At 50.6% G+C, this 14734-nt stretch overlaps 1 protein-coding gene across 5 annotated transcripts in view; it reads right to left on the bottom strand.

Moving 5' to 3' along the window:
• The window catches only part of DNMT3A (DNA methyltransferase 3 alpha), a 100685-nt gene that overhangs the window by 26025 nt on the left and 59926 nt on the right, over positions 1–14734 (bottom strand). For 4 of the 5 annotated variants that reach the window (XM_087437051.1, XM_087437052.1, XM_087437053.1 and 1 more), the window contains exons 5-6: positions 13350–13393; positions 12748–12894 (exon numbers count right to left, since the gene is read on the bottom strand). In XM_087437051.1, coding sequence (XP_087293177.1) covers positions 12748–12894; positions 13350–13393 — 191 coding nt within the window. Of the gene's footprint in view, positions 1–12747; positions 12895–13349; positions 13394–14491; positions 14703–14734 lie in introns of those variants that run through there. The other variant, XM_087437055.1, reaches the window with a different exon arrangement.

Genomic DNA, 14734 nt, shown 5'->3' with positions numbered 1-14734 from the left:
TGTCCCTCCTGCTCCCCTTTCAAGCCAGAACATGGTATTGTCTGATACTAGATCGTGACTTAAAACCGAGCCTTTCAACAAACTGTCCCCTATGGCAGAAAGGAGAAGGCAGTGGGGCTGGGCAGTCTGGTTCCCAGAGTGTACAGAATGGTGACAGCCCAGGCAGATGATTTGGGCTGAAAGAGAAATCCATCCTCCTTCGGAAGGAAAGCAAAAGGGTCACCATGGCAACCTACAGCATGCTGGCCTGGTTGGGCTCTGTGCCATCACCCCAAACCTGGCCTGAGAGAGGTGCAGCATTTAGACAGACGCTGTGGGGAGGGGCACTCCACCCCCTTGCCAGTACAGTTTTAGAACACGTAAGGAGGCTGTGCTTTATGCTGGAGCCAACCTCTGAGCCTGCCTGAAACACACCTAAACACTAGGATCCAGGAGCACTAGTGTCCTGAGCACCTGCAAGAGCTAGGCCGGGGGAGGACACTGAGGAGGTGGAGGAGATGGCCTCCACCCTCTTACTCACAGCCTAATTGTCTGCCCAAGACCCACCACACATGAAACCACAGCCCTCATTCAAGACAGCATGCAATTAGATGGCAAATTATGTGGTAGAGATGCTTTCTCCATGTGCTGAAGGAAATCCAAGGAGGCCGGGATCAGTAAAGGCAGGAAGGCTCAAGGGAGGATTCGAGGGTGAACTAGGACTAGGCACCACCTCCCAGGTTTCTCAGACAGGAATGGCCAGATCTCTGGGGGTATCTGCAATTGCATTAGCATCCTGGCAGATGAAGGGGAAGACCGAGAAGGACAACAGAGCTGTATGCATATCTGTTAAGGAGGGGGACCCGCTCAGAAAAATTCTTCTGATCCAGAGAGTAACATGCAGGGTAGGGGAGGCACCCTCTCACTGATCCCCTCCCACCTCCATCTCTCCCCGCCTCTTAACCCAAGCAGGCCTCACTCCTCCGAGGCTCCCTCATTCTCTCCCAGTCACAGCTACCCCTCCCTGGCAGTGTATGCTTGGAAGGCCCAACTCGCCCAACCTGCCATTAGGCTTCTGGAGCTTCAGCTGCTGCCTCTTTCCTCACTGTGCCCATCTGCCTTCCCTTTCCCTACAGCTCCAGGCCTGTCCGTAACGGGAAGGCTCCTCCACAAACCCAACTCTCCCCTCCTATCACTTTCATCCCCAACCAGGAGCTGCTGCGGGTGCACAGCTCCACCCGTGAGTGAGTAGAGATCGGGGTCTGGGCCGGGAGCAGGGGTGGGGGTGGCAGTGCTGCAGGTCCCCAGACCTCACCTGCCTCTTATGAGGAAAATCAACAGAAGGAACAGGATGTGAGGTCTCGGCCCAAGCAGGGATCATGGCTTCAATAAGTGCCTACCTTCTTTGGGTCTTAGTTTCCTAATCATTCTAATGGGACCACAAATATCTGCTGAATATTACAGATAAGATCAAAGGAAGTCAGGAGGCCGTAACATCTGAGAGGTGGAAAGAACCTTATGACAAGTTTGCTTGAGGACATGCTGATGTTGTCACTTTGCTTTAGAAACCGGACCCTGGAGAGAAGTGTTAATTTTATACCTGGGGGGTGTGGGTCAAAGGGAAGCTGGTAAATCCAAAGGGCCTGGGCAGCTTTCCCCTTCCCTCCCCCACCCCTTCTCCAGGCTCAGGGGCTCAAAGGGAGGGGCCTCAGGGACCACCATTCAGATTCAGGCATGCAGACCCTCTCAAGTTTCAGGGTCCAAAGAGGAGACCCAGGAGGAGCCCAGCAGACAAGCATTGCGGTAAACTATTGCTGAAGACAGCAGGACCGCCTACCATCTCCATCCCAAAGGAAAAATTTGAATTCCTGTACCAAGTCCTTTCCGCTCTCCCCCCACCCCGCCACTGATGTTTGGAAACGGTTGGTTCTCTAGCTCTGCCTGCATTAGAGCCCATACTTCCTCAGCTCATTATTCAAGATTAGAGAGTCTCAGGCCCAGCTGTCCATCAGAGTCACCTGGAGAGCTTTAGAAACTACCTGGGCCAGGGCCATCACTGAATTCCAGATGCAGTGAGTCCAGAGGAGTGGCCCAGGCAGTGGTAGTCAAAACAAAACTCCCAGGTGATCCTTACGTGCAGCGAACCCCCCCATGTGGGTGACAGGGTGGTAGGTAATACAATAAATGCATCTTTTTGGGAATCTCTTCTGTGCCAGATTTGGTTTACTTTGAATCATCTGAAGCTTGGTGGTTCTCAAACTTGCACAAGCCCCAGAATCCTCTGGGGACCTGGCTAGAAAATCAGATTTCTCAGGAACCCACCAGAGATTCTGCCTCCATAGGTTCCGAATGGGGCCCAGGAATGTACCTTTTTAATGCACTGCCCAGGTGATTCTGATGGAGTAATACACACACACACCCTTTAAGAAACTCTGAATTCTAATAGCATCTTTGTTATGTATAAAGCCAAGTCCAGCTCAATTTTTGTTGTTTGTTTGCCCCACAAAGTTGCCTTTTAGACAGCATCTAGATTCAAATATACAGGAGACTGATCTGTTTTGTCCCTATTTTTGTTTAAGCCATTTGAGTTAGAAGTGAAAAATTAAAATATTTATACTGCCCACCATTCATTGACTCAAGAGGAATAGGGGAAGAGTCATGGCATCTGTGAAGAATTGTTATTAAAGGATGGCAAGTCAGAAAAATGGTAAAATTCACACATACACACACACACACCAAAATAGGAAAAAAACGGATAAATTGGACTTTATTCAAATTAAAGGCTTCTGCTCATCAAAATACATCCTTAAGAAAATGAAAAGTCCACACCACCTGCCCCAAACCTGCTCTTCCTCCAGGATTCTCTAGCTCAGATAATGCCCAACCCAAGGCCCCCAGATACCAGGCAGGTTTCTCCATTCCCTCTAGCCAGACACAAGTTCTACCAAGTCTGCTTCCCATTACCTAGACCCTCAGTCAAAACCAAATGTAATACCCTCCCAACTGGTCCTGCTTCTAAACTTCCCCTCTCTGGGCCCCCTTACAATGCTGCGGGGGAGATATCTTCCTAAAATACACATCCAGTTCTGACATTCCTGCTCCCTACTGCATAATGAAGCCTAAATGTCTCACTATGACAGGAAGGCCACTGATCTGACCATCTTCCTTTGTAATTTTCTCTCTTTTTACACTTCCTCCCCAACTCCCACACCCTAGTTACCAGATCTCTTGCTGTTCCCTAAACGACCAGAAGCTTCATGCCTCCTTCTCTTTGCCCTCACTGGTTCCTTTCCCTGAAATGCCTCTGAACATCCCTGGAGCCACCTTGACAAATGGTCTGGTCTTTAAAGCAAAGCAGAGAACCACTCCATCTTCTCCTTTGTCTGCCTCATAGAAAGTGCTATGAGAATGCTTCTGAAAATTGAACTAAATATGCAAGAAATCTTGAGGAGCTCTAGACTCCAAACTCTCAGAGGATTTCTTGAACCACCTACCTTAGGATCCCACTCAATGCCCTTCCCCCACTGTCCCCATCAGGCAGACTCCTGTCCCAGTGGAGGAGGGCTTGCCCCATGTCTCTTCCTTGGCAAGTCTGCCCTGAATTCTGGGGGCAGCCTACTTGCTCCCGTGGCCCCTTGCCTCCTATTCCTATAGGAGCCCTCACCAGGCTATAGCACAATTTATTCACTCACCTGCCTACCTCTCCTGGGGGAGGTGGCATCCACAGTAGGATTCTGACTTTCCTTTAAATTTGTTTCCTTAGCGTCTAGAAAATGTTGAAACATAGTAGATACCCAGACACATACGGTGTTATCTTCAAACCTGTGCCCACAGTATTTGCTTAAAGTGTGACAATGCCTTGAAATAATGAATGATTGAATATGCGGTTAATGAAAAGAAAATTAGCAGTAAGGGGCAGATCTAGGTAGCTGGTGACCAAAGCCAGAAGCAGGGATGTGAATTCCTGAGCTAAGGAAACGCCCTGGGAAGATGTGCGTGTCACCTGTTTACTGATGGACCAAGCCCCTTCTTCACCTCGGCCTAGGTGTCTGAAGATGAGCACCATGGTTTACCTTTCTGACCCAGAAAGGTGTTGTGTAAAACGACAGAGAAGAAAATGAGGACAGTAGCGAAGAAGAAAGGAAAGCTAGACTCTAGCACCAAACAAGCAAATTTTATGAAAATGTTTTTTTAAGAATCCTTATAAGGACACTTTACGCATGTGCCTCTAGAAGAGACGTATTTGTGAAGTCTGAGAATTCACGCAAATATTTAACTTAGAATTTATGTACAAGGTAGTACAGGAGACAAGGGGAGACACAGATGATGATTCCAGTCCCCTCCCCCCAAATTATGAAATTTTAGGATCTGTGGGGTCGTCTAGTCTATTTCTGTCACATTACAAACAAGGAAATTGAAGTGCAGAGAGGAGAAAGACCTCCTCAAATTGATCAGGGACAGAAGCTGAGACCAGAAACCAGGCTCCGGAATCTCATTCCAACATTCTTTTAATCCAATTTCACAACATCAAACATATGATTGTGAGAAAACAGCAATTCAAGGGCAAGGGCTCAGGACCAAATGAGTGGAATGGGGGGCCGGTCCAGAGGGCTGTGAAGGACCCAAGCCTGGCAAAGACGGAGCGCTGAACGCCTGCAGCCACAGAGGTGGGGCAAGGAGACGGCCAGCTGGGGGCTAGGCCAGCCCGCTCCCGCTCTTCTAACCCCATCCTTTAATTTCTTGAGAGGCCAAGACTGAAAACCAGGAAGACGTGGTTCTAGTTGAGTCATTAGGGTGCAAAACAGAAGGAGCATCAGATCTGGAGTCCAGTTTTGCCCACTGGACCTCTCCACAAAGATATCCATGTGGCTCTTACCTAGGGGAATCTTAGTTTCCTAATGGTAAAATAGAGATAAAAATAGTTCTCATCGTAAATGCGGATAATATATCTGTCAAATGACAAAAATAATACAATTCAGTAACGAGTTTGATGTCCTTTGTCCAAGGGAGAACAATCCATGGATTGGGGGAGTACAGTGTCTCATGAACCGTGGTGCACTCTTTCGGAGGGATTTGGGGCAAGAATGAGTTCTACAGGGGTTAGAAGAGGCACCATGGAAACAGGACTCGATTGGCTGGGAGCTCGGGCATTTCCTTATAAGGCCAGCAGGTCCTTTTTCTAGGGTCAGGTGAGCTAGCTAAAGCTGAGTTGGAGGATTGTGATTGGTCTACGTTAGGTTTCCTTGTGTTTCCAGTAAGTGCAGGCTGATTTAGGTTTAGATTTGTGACATGGGCTGGGCCACTGGGGCGGCCTCCATTTTGTGGGTCCTGATAAGTGAATTAACTTTATCCTGTCTTAGGATTGTGGTGAACGTTAATGCTCTTGGCACAGTGCCTGGCATGAAGTAGGTGCTCAGTAAAATCCAACCCCTTCTGTCTCGTTCAGGCTTTGCTGTGGCCAGCTGCTGGACCCTGGGCAGGTTACTGCTGCCCTCCCCGCCACTTGTTTTCTCACCACTAAAAAGCAGGATTGTTCTAAGAGCTTTCTCTCTGTGTCCCCATAAGAAGTGAACACTCCAGTGTGCAAACAGCCCATCCACTTAAGAGGCAACAGGGAGCCTCTATGATGACAATTTCACACCCTGTCCTGAAGGCCAGACCTGGAAGTCACTACTCAGGCTGTCACAGGAGCACCCTTAACACGTGTTCAGCCTTTTGGTAAAGTATACTTGTCATGCCTGCTCCGAATGGCATCATCTCCCTGAAGCGTGATGTTATTTTTGAGGCCATCCTGCAAGAGTTCAGGTTTTCATTAGTTTATATATGGTGAATAAACAAGGAATGTCTGTCGGTCAGAATATCCTAAAACTGCTACCCACATACTTTGCAAATAGTTTGGTTTTAGTCCCTAATGGTCTCCTTTGCATTGATATTTCTCATATCTCCTGTACTAAAGCCCAGGAGATCACACTTAATTCGTCTCCTTATTCCCAAAGCCCCCAGCACAATGCCCCCCTACTTAGTAGGTGCTTAGGGATTGCTTATTAAATGGAATATGGCACAGCAGGAGATGACCCTCTGGACATTCACAGGCGGCTCTTCCCTGGGCAGACAGGAAGCACAGTCTGTTGAGACTACAGGGTTATAAAGCAAGAGGAAGCAACATTTGCTCAGCTCACAGAAGCGGCAGCACAAATGGCCAATAAACATATGAAAAGATGTCCAACCTCACTTATTATCTGGGAAATGCCAATTAAAATCATAACAAGACACCATTTTCCCACCCATTAGATTAGCAAAATATTGATGTTGGCAAAGGTGGAAGTCTTCTCATACCCTGTTTACGGGAGCATAAACTGGTGCTGCCCTTTTTGGAGGGCAATTTGGCAGATTTTATAAAATGCAAAATACACATTCCCTTCGACCCAGACTTTCTCTTTCTAGGTATCTGTCTTCGAGAAACACAGAGGCACAAAGAGGCATGACCAAAGACGTTCACTGCCGCAGTGCTTATGCAGTAACAGACTGTAAACAACCCAAGTGCCCACCAAGAAGAGAATAGTTAAATAAAATCATCGTAGCCCATATGGTGGAATAGAACAGTAATTACGTGGCTAGATTGCCCAGACTTATTCTAAGTGAAAAACCAAGCTGTAAAACGAAACTACGGTGTGGTTCCATTTATATAAAAAAGGAGAAGAAAAAAAAGCAACTGTGAAGCAAAATTATACATTTACATCCACACATCGATGGACAGAAAAAATCATGTCGTATATACACCAAATGGATAGCATCAGGAACCTCTGGTGGAGGAATTAACATCGTGGGGGAGGGATGGGGTTTTTACAACAAGAATGTATCTGTGTAATACTTATGTAATTTAAAATCATTTAAAAAAATTATTGAGCTCCTATTATATGCTAGCCCTGTGCTAGGAGCTTTAAAAATACGTATTGCCTTATTAACCCTCACAACTCTGAGATTAGAATTATTTACTCATTCAGCAAACCTTTACCCCGTCCCTTCCGAATGAATGCCAGCCCTGGGGGCAGAGGTCCCAGAGTGCCTGCACTGAACCAGCTTGGGTTGGGTAGAGGCAGAAAACAAAGTGGTGAGTGCTGCCCTCATGGAGATGAGACGCCTGGGAGAGCAGAGTACAGCCACATCCAGCCACCATGGAGGGACCTCAGCTGGGTGAGGTTAAGTGATGCCTAAGGTCCCACATGTGACGAGTGAGCACTTGAACTCACCTCCAAAGGCACCCTTCCCTTCAAGAAGGTGAAGGCTGTGCTACCTGCTGGGCAGCCTGGGGGGAGGGGATGGGGGGTTGTGCCTGAGTGTAGGAGGGGGAGGGGAGGGGAGGAAAGACTAGGATATTTGGGTCACAGATTATTTGTTATCATCACTATTTAATATGTATTAAGCATCTAAATAAGCCTAAGGATGCATGAGTCCCTCCTTTCAGGTTGGAAGCCAGGAAAGACAGCAGATCCTAGAACATCAGGACATTGTACCCTTGCCTTGAAGTAATTAAGACTCGGGTTGGGGTGAAGAGATTCATCAGAGAGCCATAACATTACCCGGCTATAAGTGAGTCCTGAAACGATAAGCAGTGATACAAACTGGGAGTCCACAGGCCCCCTGGCTGGACGACTGCTCCAGCTGCTTGACCGGGCCTCTGCACCCCTTCTGCCTCGCCATGGGGAGAACTAATGAACTAACACGAGAAGCCCTACCTAAACCCAAAGCGCTCCCTCAGGGTCGTTTTGTCATGATAATTAGTAGAAAGAGGAGCCCTGGACTAGCCTTCCTTCAGGAGGAGGAACTGCCTCACCCCAGCCCCCCACCCAACCCGGCCCGGGCCAGCTCTGCCAGGTGGAGGAAGGTTCTCCTCAGCTCGAGCACAGCGGAGGCCCAGGAGGAACAGCAGGAGTGCAGGGTGAAGACTCGGGGCACCACCTTACCCGTGGGAGCCTACCGACACCAGTCCCCTGGTCCCGTGCTATTCTCCAGGTACACCTGTCAGCACCCCTAGAAAAACCACCTGGAAACCACGGGCTTGGGTCCTCAAGGCAGAAATCCAAGGGTCCGAGCTCCCTGACAGGGGTCCTACATTTGCCAACTTCCCAACTGCTTAGCCAACCAACAGGTATTCATTGAGCCTGTTTTCCCTGCCAAATACCAGGTAGCAAGATGGGGGAAGACATAATTAACATGTAAAAATGTGAGTGAAAAATACTCTATGAACTATAATTGAGTGCTAAATCCAACAATATTAACAGTAAGGGCTACAGGGGTGCAGAGAAGGGAAGAGGTCAGTGTGGACTGGAGAAATCCTGGAGAGCTTCCTGGAAGAGGCGGCAGCTCTTGGACTCAATCCTGAAGAATGGATAGGGGAAAGCACAGTAGGAACAAAGGCAGGGAGGAAAGAAGGGCCATGGCAAGTAAACCAGGGAGACTGTTGCCTCATAGGGAACCTTCCTATTAGAGAATGGTAGTGAGGTGGGGCGGGGCGATTGTGGAGGTCACAGGGAGGGCTGAAGCCTTGAGAAACAGCCAGAGGATTTCTGACATGATGGGGGAGACAATGGGGAGCCATTGTAGGTTCTATAGCAGGGCCTGGTCATGATTAAAGCAGAGTTTAATTCTTAAAAGGATTAGTAAAGAGATGCAGAGAATAGGAGATGGGACAGACAGAAGACAGCTTCCTAGCTCCAGCAGGAATTCCCACTTCACCCTCAGGGAAGGAGGAAATGCCCCATTTTCCTTATCCACTTATTTTAAATTTCATTCATTTTGTAATATCCTAAGTCTTCTTACATTGTTTTTTGGAGGGGAAAGCCTGGGGAGGTAGGTAGTCTTGGATGGACAGAAAAGTAAAGAGCAGACCTCACTCAATAACTTTGGACTGACTGACAAGGTGGTCATGGGAAAAGGAAATTAAGCTGAGGGGGATATTCTGAGGGAAGAAGACCCCACAGGTGGGGCATGTGGGCCAGGGAAGGGGCAGGTGCAGACCAGGGTCTGGTGGAAGCCCCACAGCAGGGCACACACGCCCTAGACCCTGCTTCGGCCCCGCCCACCTTCCCAGCCACATTCCTGCTGCTCTCGGGCCCCGTCACCACCTGCACCCTGTGCTCCACAATGAACTTCCATTCCTGAGAAGGCCACGCTGTCTTGTACCTCAGAACCTTTGCACGTGCTGTGCACCTCTTTCTGCAACGCCCTTTCTCCCCCTTCCCTCAATTCCACTTACCCTTTTAAAGCCAAAGCCACCCCTTGCTGATGTGTGGATGACCCCAGGCAGAATTAGTCTAAGCCCCTCGGGGTGATGCTCTTCCTGACAGCCCAAACCCTCATCCTATCCTGGATACCAGGTGTCCTCTAGGCTCCAGAAGCCCCAGCATCTCACACAGTGCTCAGACATGGAGGGTTCTGGTAGTCAGCTCAATAATGGTGCCCTGCAGGAACTTCTGAAGAGCAGGAGTCACATTCTGGGGTTAGGAAATGCTGGCCGGAGCTTCGCTGACACTGCCCGGGAAACAGCTGTGGTCGGCAGGAGGGCAGGAAGGAGGATCTATGAGGACTTAGGGGAAGGAGGCTGGCCAAGGGGAGTGGGCAGAGATCTGGGGATGCCACAGTGAAGGGACGGGAGGATGCTGGGGAGATGGAGGACAGGGGCCAGAATCTCAGGGACAAGGCCAGGAAGGCCTAGGGAGGCAGTTTCAGAAGAAACGGTCAAACGCCAGAGAACTAGGATGTGACTGCGAAAGGAAGGATTTCTTTACCCCTGGTAAGCCACTTAGAAAACACGGCTGATGGCCACAGTCACTCCTCTTTAGTCTGAGGGGGCCCTGGGAGTCTTGAAAGCTACCTGTGTTTCCCCAAGACTCCTGTTCCCTACAGCTGGCCCTCCTCTAGCCCGGCAGAGCCCAAGAGGGGCAAGTGTGGTATTCGGGGCTGGGCCCACACGCAGCAGGAAGCCTCAATTCTAATTCCTTCCAGCCCCACTCCCTGGTTGCTGCGTGAGCTTGCCAACTCATAACTCTGCGGCCTCGGTTCCCTAGTCTGAAATGAGGGCCTCGGTAGTGCTAGCACTTGTATGGGAAGTCATGGAATTCTCCATGGGATTCTCCACAGACATCTTTAGTTATGTCATATGAATAAGGAACAATCTTACTAGCAGAAAAAATATTTTGTTTGCAGGTCTCTACATCTCAAGTCACACATACCTGAAATATTTTAAACTAAGTCAACTTTTAAGGATTTTCTGTTAATGCTTATTGATTACCTTTATTGGTTGAGGGTGGGGAAGCAGATGCCAAAGGTTTAAGATTTTCTAGAGGGCTGGCGTGGTGGTGTAGTGGTTAAGTTCACTGTGCTCCACTTCGGCGGCCAGGGGCTCATGGGTTCGGATCCCGGGTGCAGACCTACATACCGCTTAACAACTCATGCTGTGGCAGGCGTCCCACATATAAAATAGAGGAAGATGGGCATGGATGTTAGCCCAAGGCCAATCTTCCTCAGCAAAAAGAGCACGATTGGCAACAGAGGTTAGCTCAGGGCTAATCTTCCTCACCAAAAAAAAAAAAAAAAAAAGATTTTCTAGAAAAGCTTTTGGTGATTGTTGAAGCTTGGTGATAGGTACATGGGAGTTCATTTTATTACTCTCTCTACTTCTGTGTAAATCAGAAAAGGTTCATAATAAAAAAGTCTTTTTAAATTTTAGTAGAAAACTTAAAATCGAGAAAATGCCTCTAGTATCTTAATTTTCCCTATGAGTTGAGAAAAGACCCCCTTTTTTATTGCAACTGAGGGCAGGCCTCCATACTGCTTCTTCAAGAGAGCACAGTTTGAGGACCACAGAAATTCTAGATCTTCCAGGTCTAAAAGTCTAAGCTTCTGGCCCCAGGGCTAAGGGAGAGCAGAAATAGCACCACGCATAACAAAGGGCTAAAAAGCAAAGCCCCTCCAGGCCACCGTTCCAGGCGGTGAGGAGTGGGGCGACTGACCAGATGGAGAGAACAGCCCCAGTCCTTGAATTTCCATCGCAAAGACTACACTTCATAAGAGCCTGTCTTCTCCCAGACCTGAGACAGGCTGCCCCCTTTCCCAGGCTCTTCCAGGAGAGTAATTTCTGCCTTCCTGGATCCCAACGGAACTGGAAACAATCAAGTAGCCAAACCCCCACCTTGTTCTGAACTTTCTCTAGAGCCTGCTCTCACACAATGTAACTGGGATGAGGCCTTCCTTTGGAGGCCTGGGGTAAGGACCAGTGAGAGTCATGTGAAAAGCCCCAGGTGGTGGCAATTCACGCATTTCCGCTCCCTGCCCGCTGCCACTAAGTCCACCGCCTTCTCTAGACTAATCAAACCCACAGCGGGGCAGCCCCACAGACGTGCTCCGTGGACTGGCTTCGCTCCTTGGTCTTTCGGTATCCACTGCCTCACCTCCTCACTGCTGAAGCCCTCCATGGGCTGGCTTCCACCCAGCCTCCTCCATCCCCACAGAAGCGTCTCCTAGAAACGTCACCAGCTACTCCAGGTCCTCAGATGCAATGGGCATGCCTCAACGAATGAATTCAGCTTCCACATGGCTGGGCGGCCACTCTCTCTGGAAAACCTCCTGAGACCCCGCTCTTCTTCTTCCCAGGCCCCTTCTCAATCCCTGCTGCCTGCCACTCTTCATGTCTACATGGCCCATAAAGGCTGGGGTTTCTGTGAACACAGTCCCGGGACTTGGTCTCTGCTCACCTCCTCTCTCTCCCGGGTGAGCTCATCAGTTTCCACGGACTTAAATGCCAGGTTCTGCTCTTGATGTCCTCCCACCTTTGCATCTGCAGCCAGGACCTCCCTGCGCCCCAGGCTCTAGGCGCCTCAGCATCTCAACCTGAACTCTTGATTCCCAAACCTGTTCCTCCCCTAGTCTCCCCATCTGAGGAAGTGGCACAACCATCACCCGGGTGTTCAGGCCAGACCCCTGGAGTCATCCTTGAGTCCTTCCGTTCCCCTCCCCTCCCCCCATCCATCAGCGAGCCCTACTGGTCCTATCTCTAAAACACATCCCGAACCTGTCCTATCTCCATTGCTGCCCTTTTAATCCATATCAAATCATTCCTCTGCACAGAAACCTTCAGTGGCTTCCCAGTGTACGCAGAATTAAACCACCTTCTGGCCAGGACCTGCAAGGCCCTGTATGACTGGACCCCTGCTTACCTCCCAGCCTCGTCTGGCCTCACTGTCTTCCTTGCTCATTTCGCCCTGGGCTTACTGGTCTCTCACTTTGCCAAACAAGTCAGGGCCTTGTTTGTGCTGTTTCCTCTGCCTAGAACATTCTCCCCACCCCACTCCTCACAGAGCCACCTCTGCTGTTCCTGTAGGTCTCAGCTTAAATGCCACCTCCTCCAAGAAGCCTCTCCTGGCCACCCCACCTAAAGCAGGCCTCTGTTATCCTCTATTGCAGCCCCTTGTTTACTTGTTTTCTGTCCGTCTCCCCCAACAGAATGTCACTCCGTGAGGGCAGGAATTATATATGCACAGAGCCTAGTACACTGCCTGGAACACAGTACCTGTTCAGTAAACATCTGCTGCAAGAACAAAGGAACCAGTCACTGCCTAGGGATGAGCACTTCTCTGTAAGTGCGAGAGGTTAACCTGAGGGGACTGAGGGTCAGCCAGGGCCTGACAACAGCCCCAGAGGGTGGCTGAAGCTAACTTCTGGTTTCCAGTTCTGCGGGATGGGCTGGGGCCCAGGCAGAAGGCACCTCACCTCCCTTTTCCAGCGTGCCAGCCACTCGTCCCGCTTGCGCTTGCTGATGTAGTAGGGGTCCCCCGCCTGGAAGGTGAGCCGCGGCATGGGCCGCTGGCGGAGGCTGGACTCCCAGCCCAAGCCACCCCGCAGCCGGCCCCGGGAGCCCTAGGGTAGAGAGACGACAGAGAGACAGACCGGCATTAAGATGGGCACTGATAGCCCCGCTGCGGGGTTTGTTCCTCCTGGAGGGGAAACTGAGGAGGCACTCACCTCGAACCGAACACAGGAGCTCTGACTCCTGGGGAGATGTCAACCCTGCGAGTGCTGGGCAAGCCCCTGTCTGGGCTGGAGAAGCGAGGGATTGTGGGGTGGAGGGGCACATGGACATAAACCATAAGGGGTGGTGCTTGGTCTCGGAGGGGGACCAGCTGGCTGCCTTTTTGGGGACTTCCAACCTCCACACCACTTCCTCTCTTCCTCACAGAGGGGCGTGTAAAGAAGGGGGCAGGGGCCACCTCAGGCTCCCTTCACACACACTCGCCATAGTCGGTCAGAGCGGTGGCTTTCTTCTCCTAGAATCAGGATCCATAGAGCCCCTGGGGATTGAGGAAAACACTTGCCTCCATTTTCATGGATTCGATGTTGGTCTCCTTCTGTTCTTTGCCTGTGGAGAGGGAAGAACAAAGGGACTGTCGGCAGAGTTACAGGAGTGGCTCAGAGGCCCCACCTTGTGCCGGGGGTCCCTGCCACAGGGACAGCGGTCCTCCAACCATTCAGTTGTTCATGTATCAAACCTGATGGCCCACCATGTGCCAGGCACTGTGCTGGCCCTGAGGAGTCTGAGCACGGCCAGAGCAGAGAAAGGACTGGGGCAGGGTTCGAGGCCCAAGTCCGAAGGAACAACAGAAAAGCCAGGGCTGTGGTTTCTGGCCCACTGACTCTGACTCAGGCACGGAGAAGGGTGGTCTAGAAACAACCCCACTCCCAGTCAACAGAGCTCCCTTCCCTGAGGAGGGGCCAGACTGCACAACCTCACCAGGTGCAGCGGGAAGGGAGTATTTGTTTCTATGTGTGAGGCGCAGCAAAGATGCCCTAGGGGGCGGTGGGGCACAGGGCGACTGGAGCAAGACTCTGGCAAAGCAACTTCGTCTCTATGAGACTCAGTGTCCTCATTTACAAAATAAAGTTGCTGGAAATGATTTCTAAGGTCCTCCTGCACTTTTCAATATTATGGTTCTATTATTAATATCTGCTTCTGTACCCCCATTGCCCACCTCATTCTCAGGTCCCTGAGCTCAGCCTTTACTCTAGAACACCTGGATTCCAGCGGTCTCTGCGTCACCTCTGGAACCTTTCCTAGCCTGAATCAAGGCAGAGAGCCATTGTAAAATCTTTAGGTTATTGGGAACATTAAGTGCCTAGGGCAGGGCTTGGCATACAGTAGGTGCTCAATAAACGTTAGCTTTGTTCCCCTTCCCTCAGGCACCATTCCCTGCCCTCTTCCCCAAAGTTCCTGGAGGGCTCACTGGGACAGAAGCCCCAGCAGTTCTGTCTCTAGGACGGCCTTATCCTCTCCCCGAGCCGCAAGCGGGAGGGGAGCCACACTCCTCCAGAACATCCCTGGCTCCCGCCCCGGTCTTCACCTCCCTGACCCCTTCCCAGGCCCAGCACACCCGCAGTCTGCCCCCTGGCTGTGGGTTTGGGTTAATTACGCCTTCCCGAGCTTCCTGCGGGAGGTCGGGAGAGCGAGCCTTCCTCTCACCTGGGCCAGAACGCCTTTGTCTGAAGCCAAGAGTATCGAGCTTGGGTCCAAAGCAGGAAGGTCACTAAAGCTGGCTCACAGTAGCGGGGGCTGGGGGAAGGGGGGGCAAAAACGGAAAAAACAGCCCCTACTTCATCTCCTGGCTCTGAAGCGGAAACCAGCCCCAGCACTAAAGGCCTCGGAATCCTCAGCCCCGGAGAGGAGGTCTCTTTCCCTCTCTCTCTCCGGAGCGGACTTGGGGCT

The sequence above is a fragment of the Ceratotherium simum genome, chromosome 11 (assembly GCF_057802395.1).
Source record: "Ceratotherium simum simum isolate JZ-2026a chromosome 11, ASM5780239v1, whole genome shotgun sequence".
Classification (NCBI taxonomy): Eukaryota; Metazoa; Chordata; class Mammalia; order Perissodactyla; family Rhinocerotidae; genus Ceratotherium; species Ceratotherium simum.
This window is presented reverse-complemented; position numbering and strand designations above follow the sequence as displayed.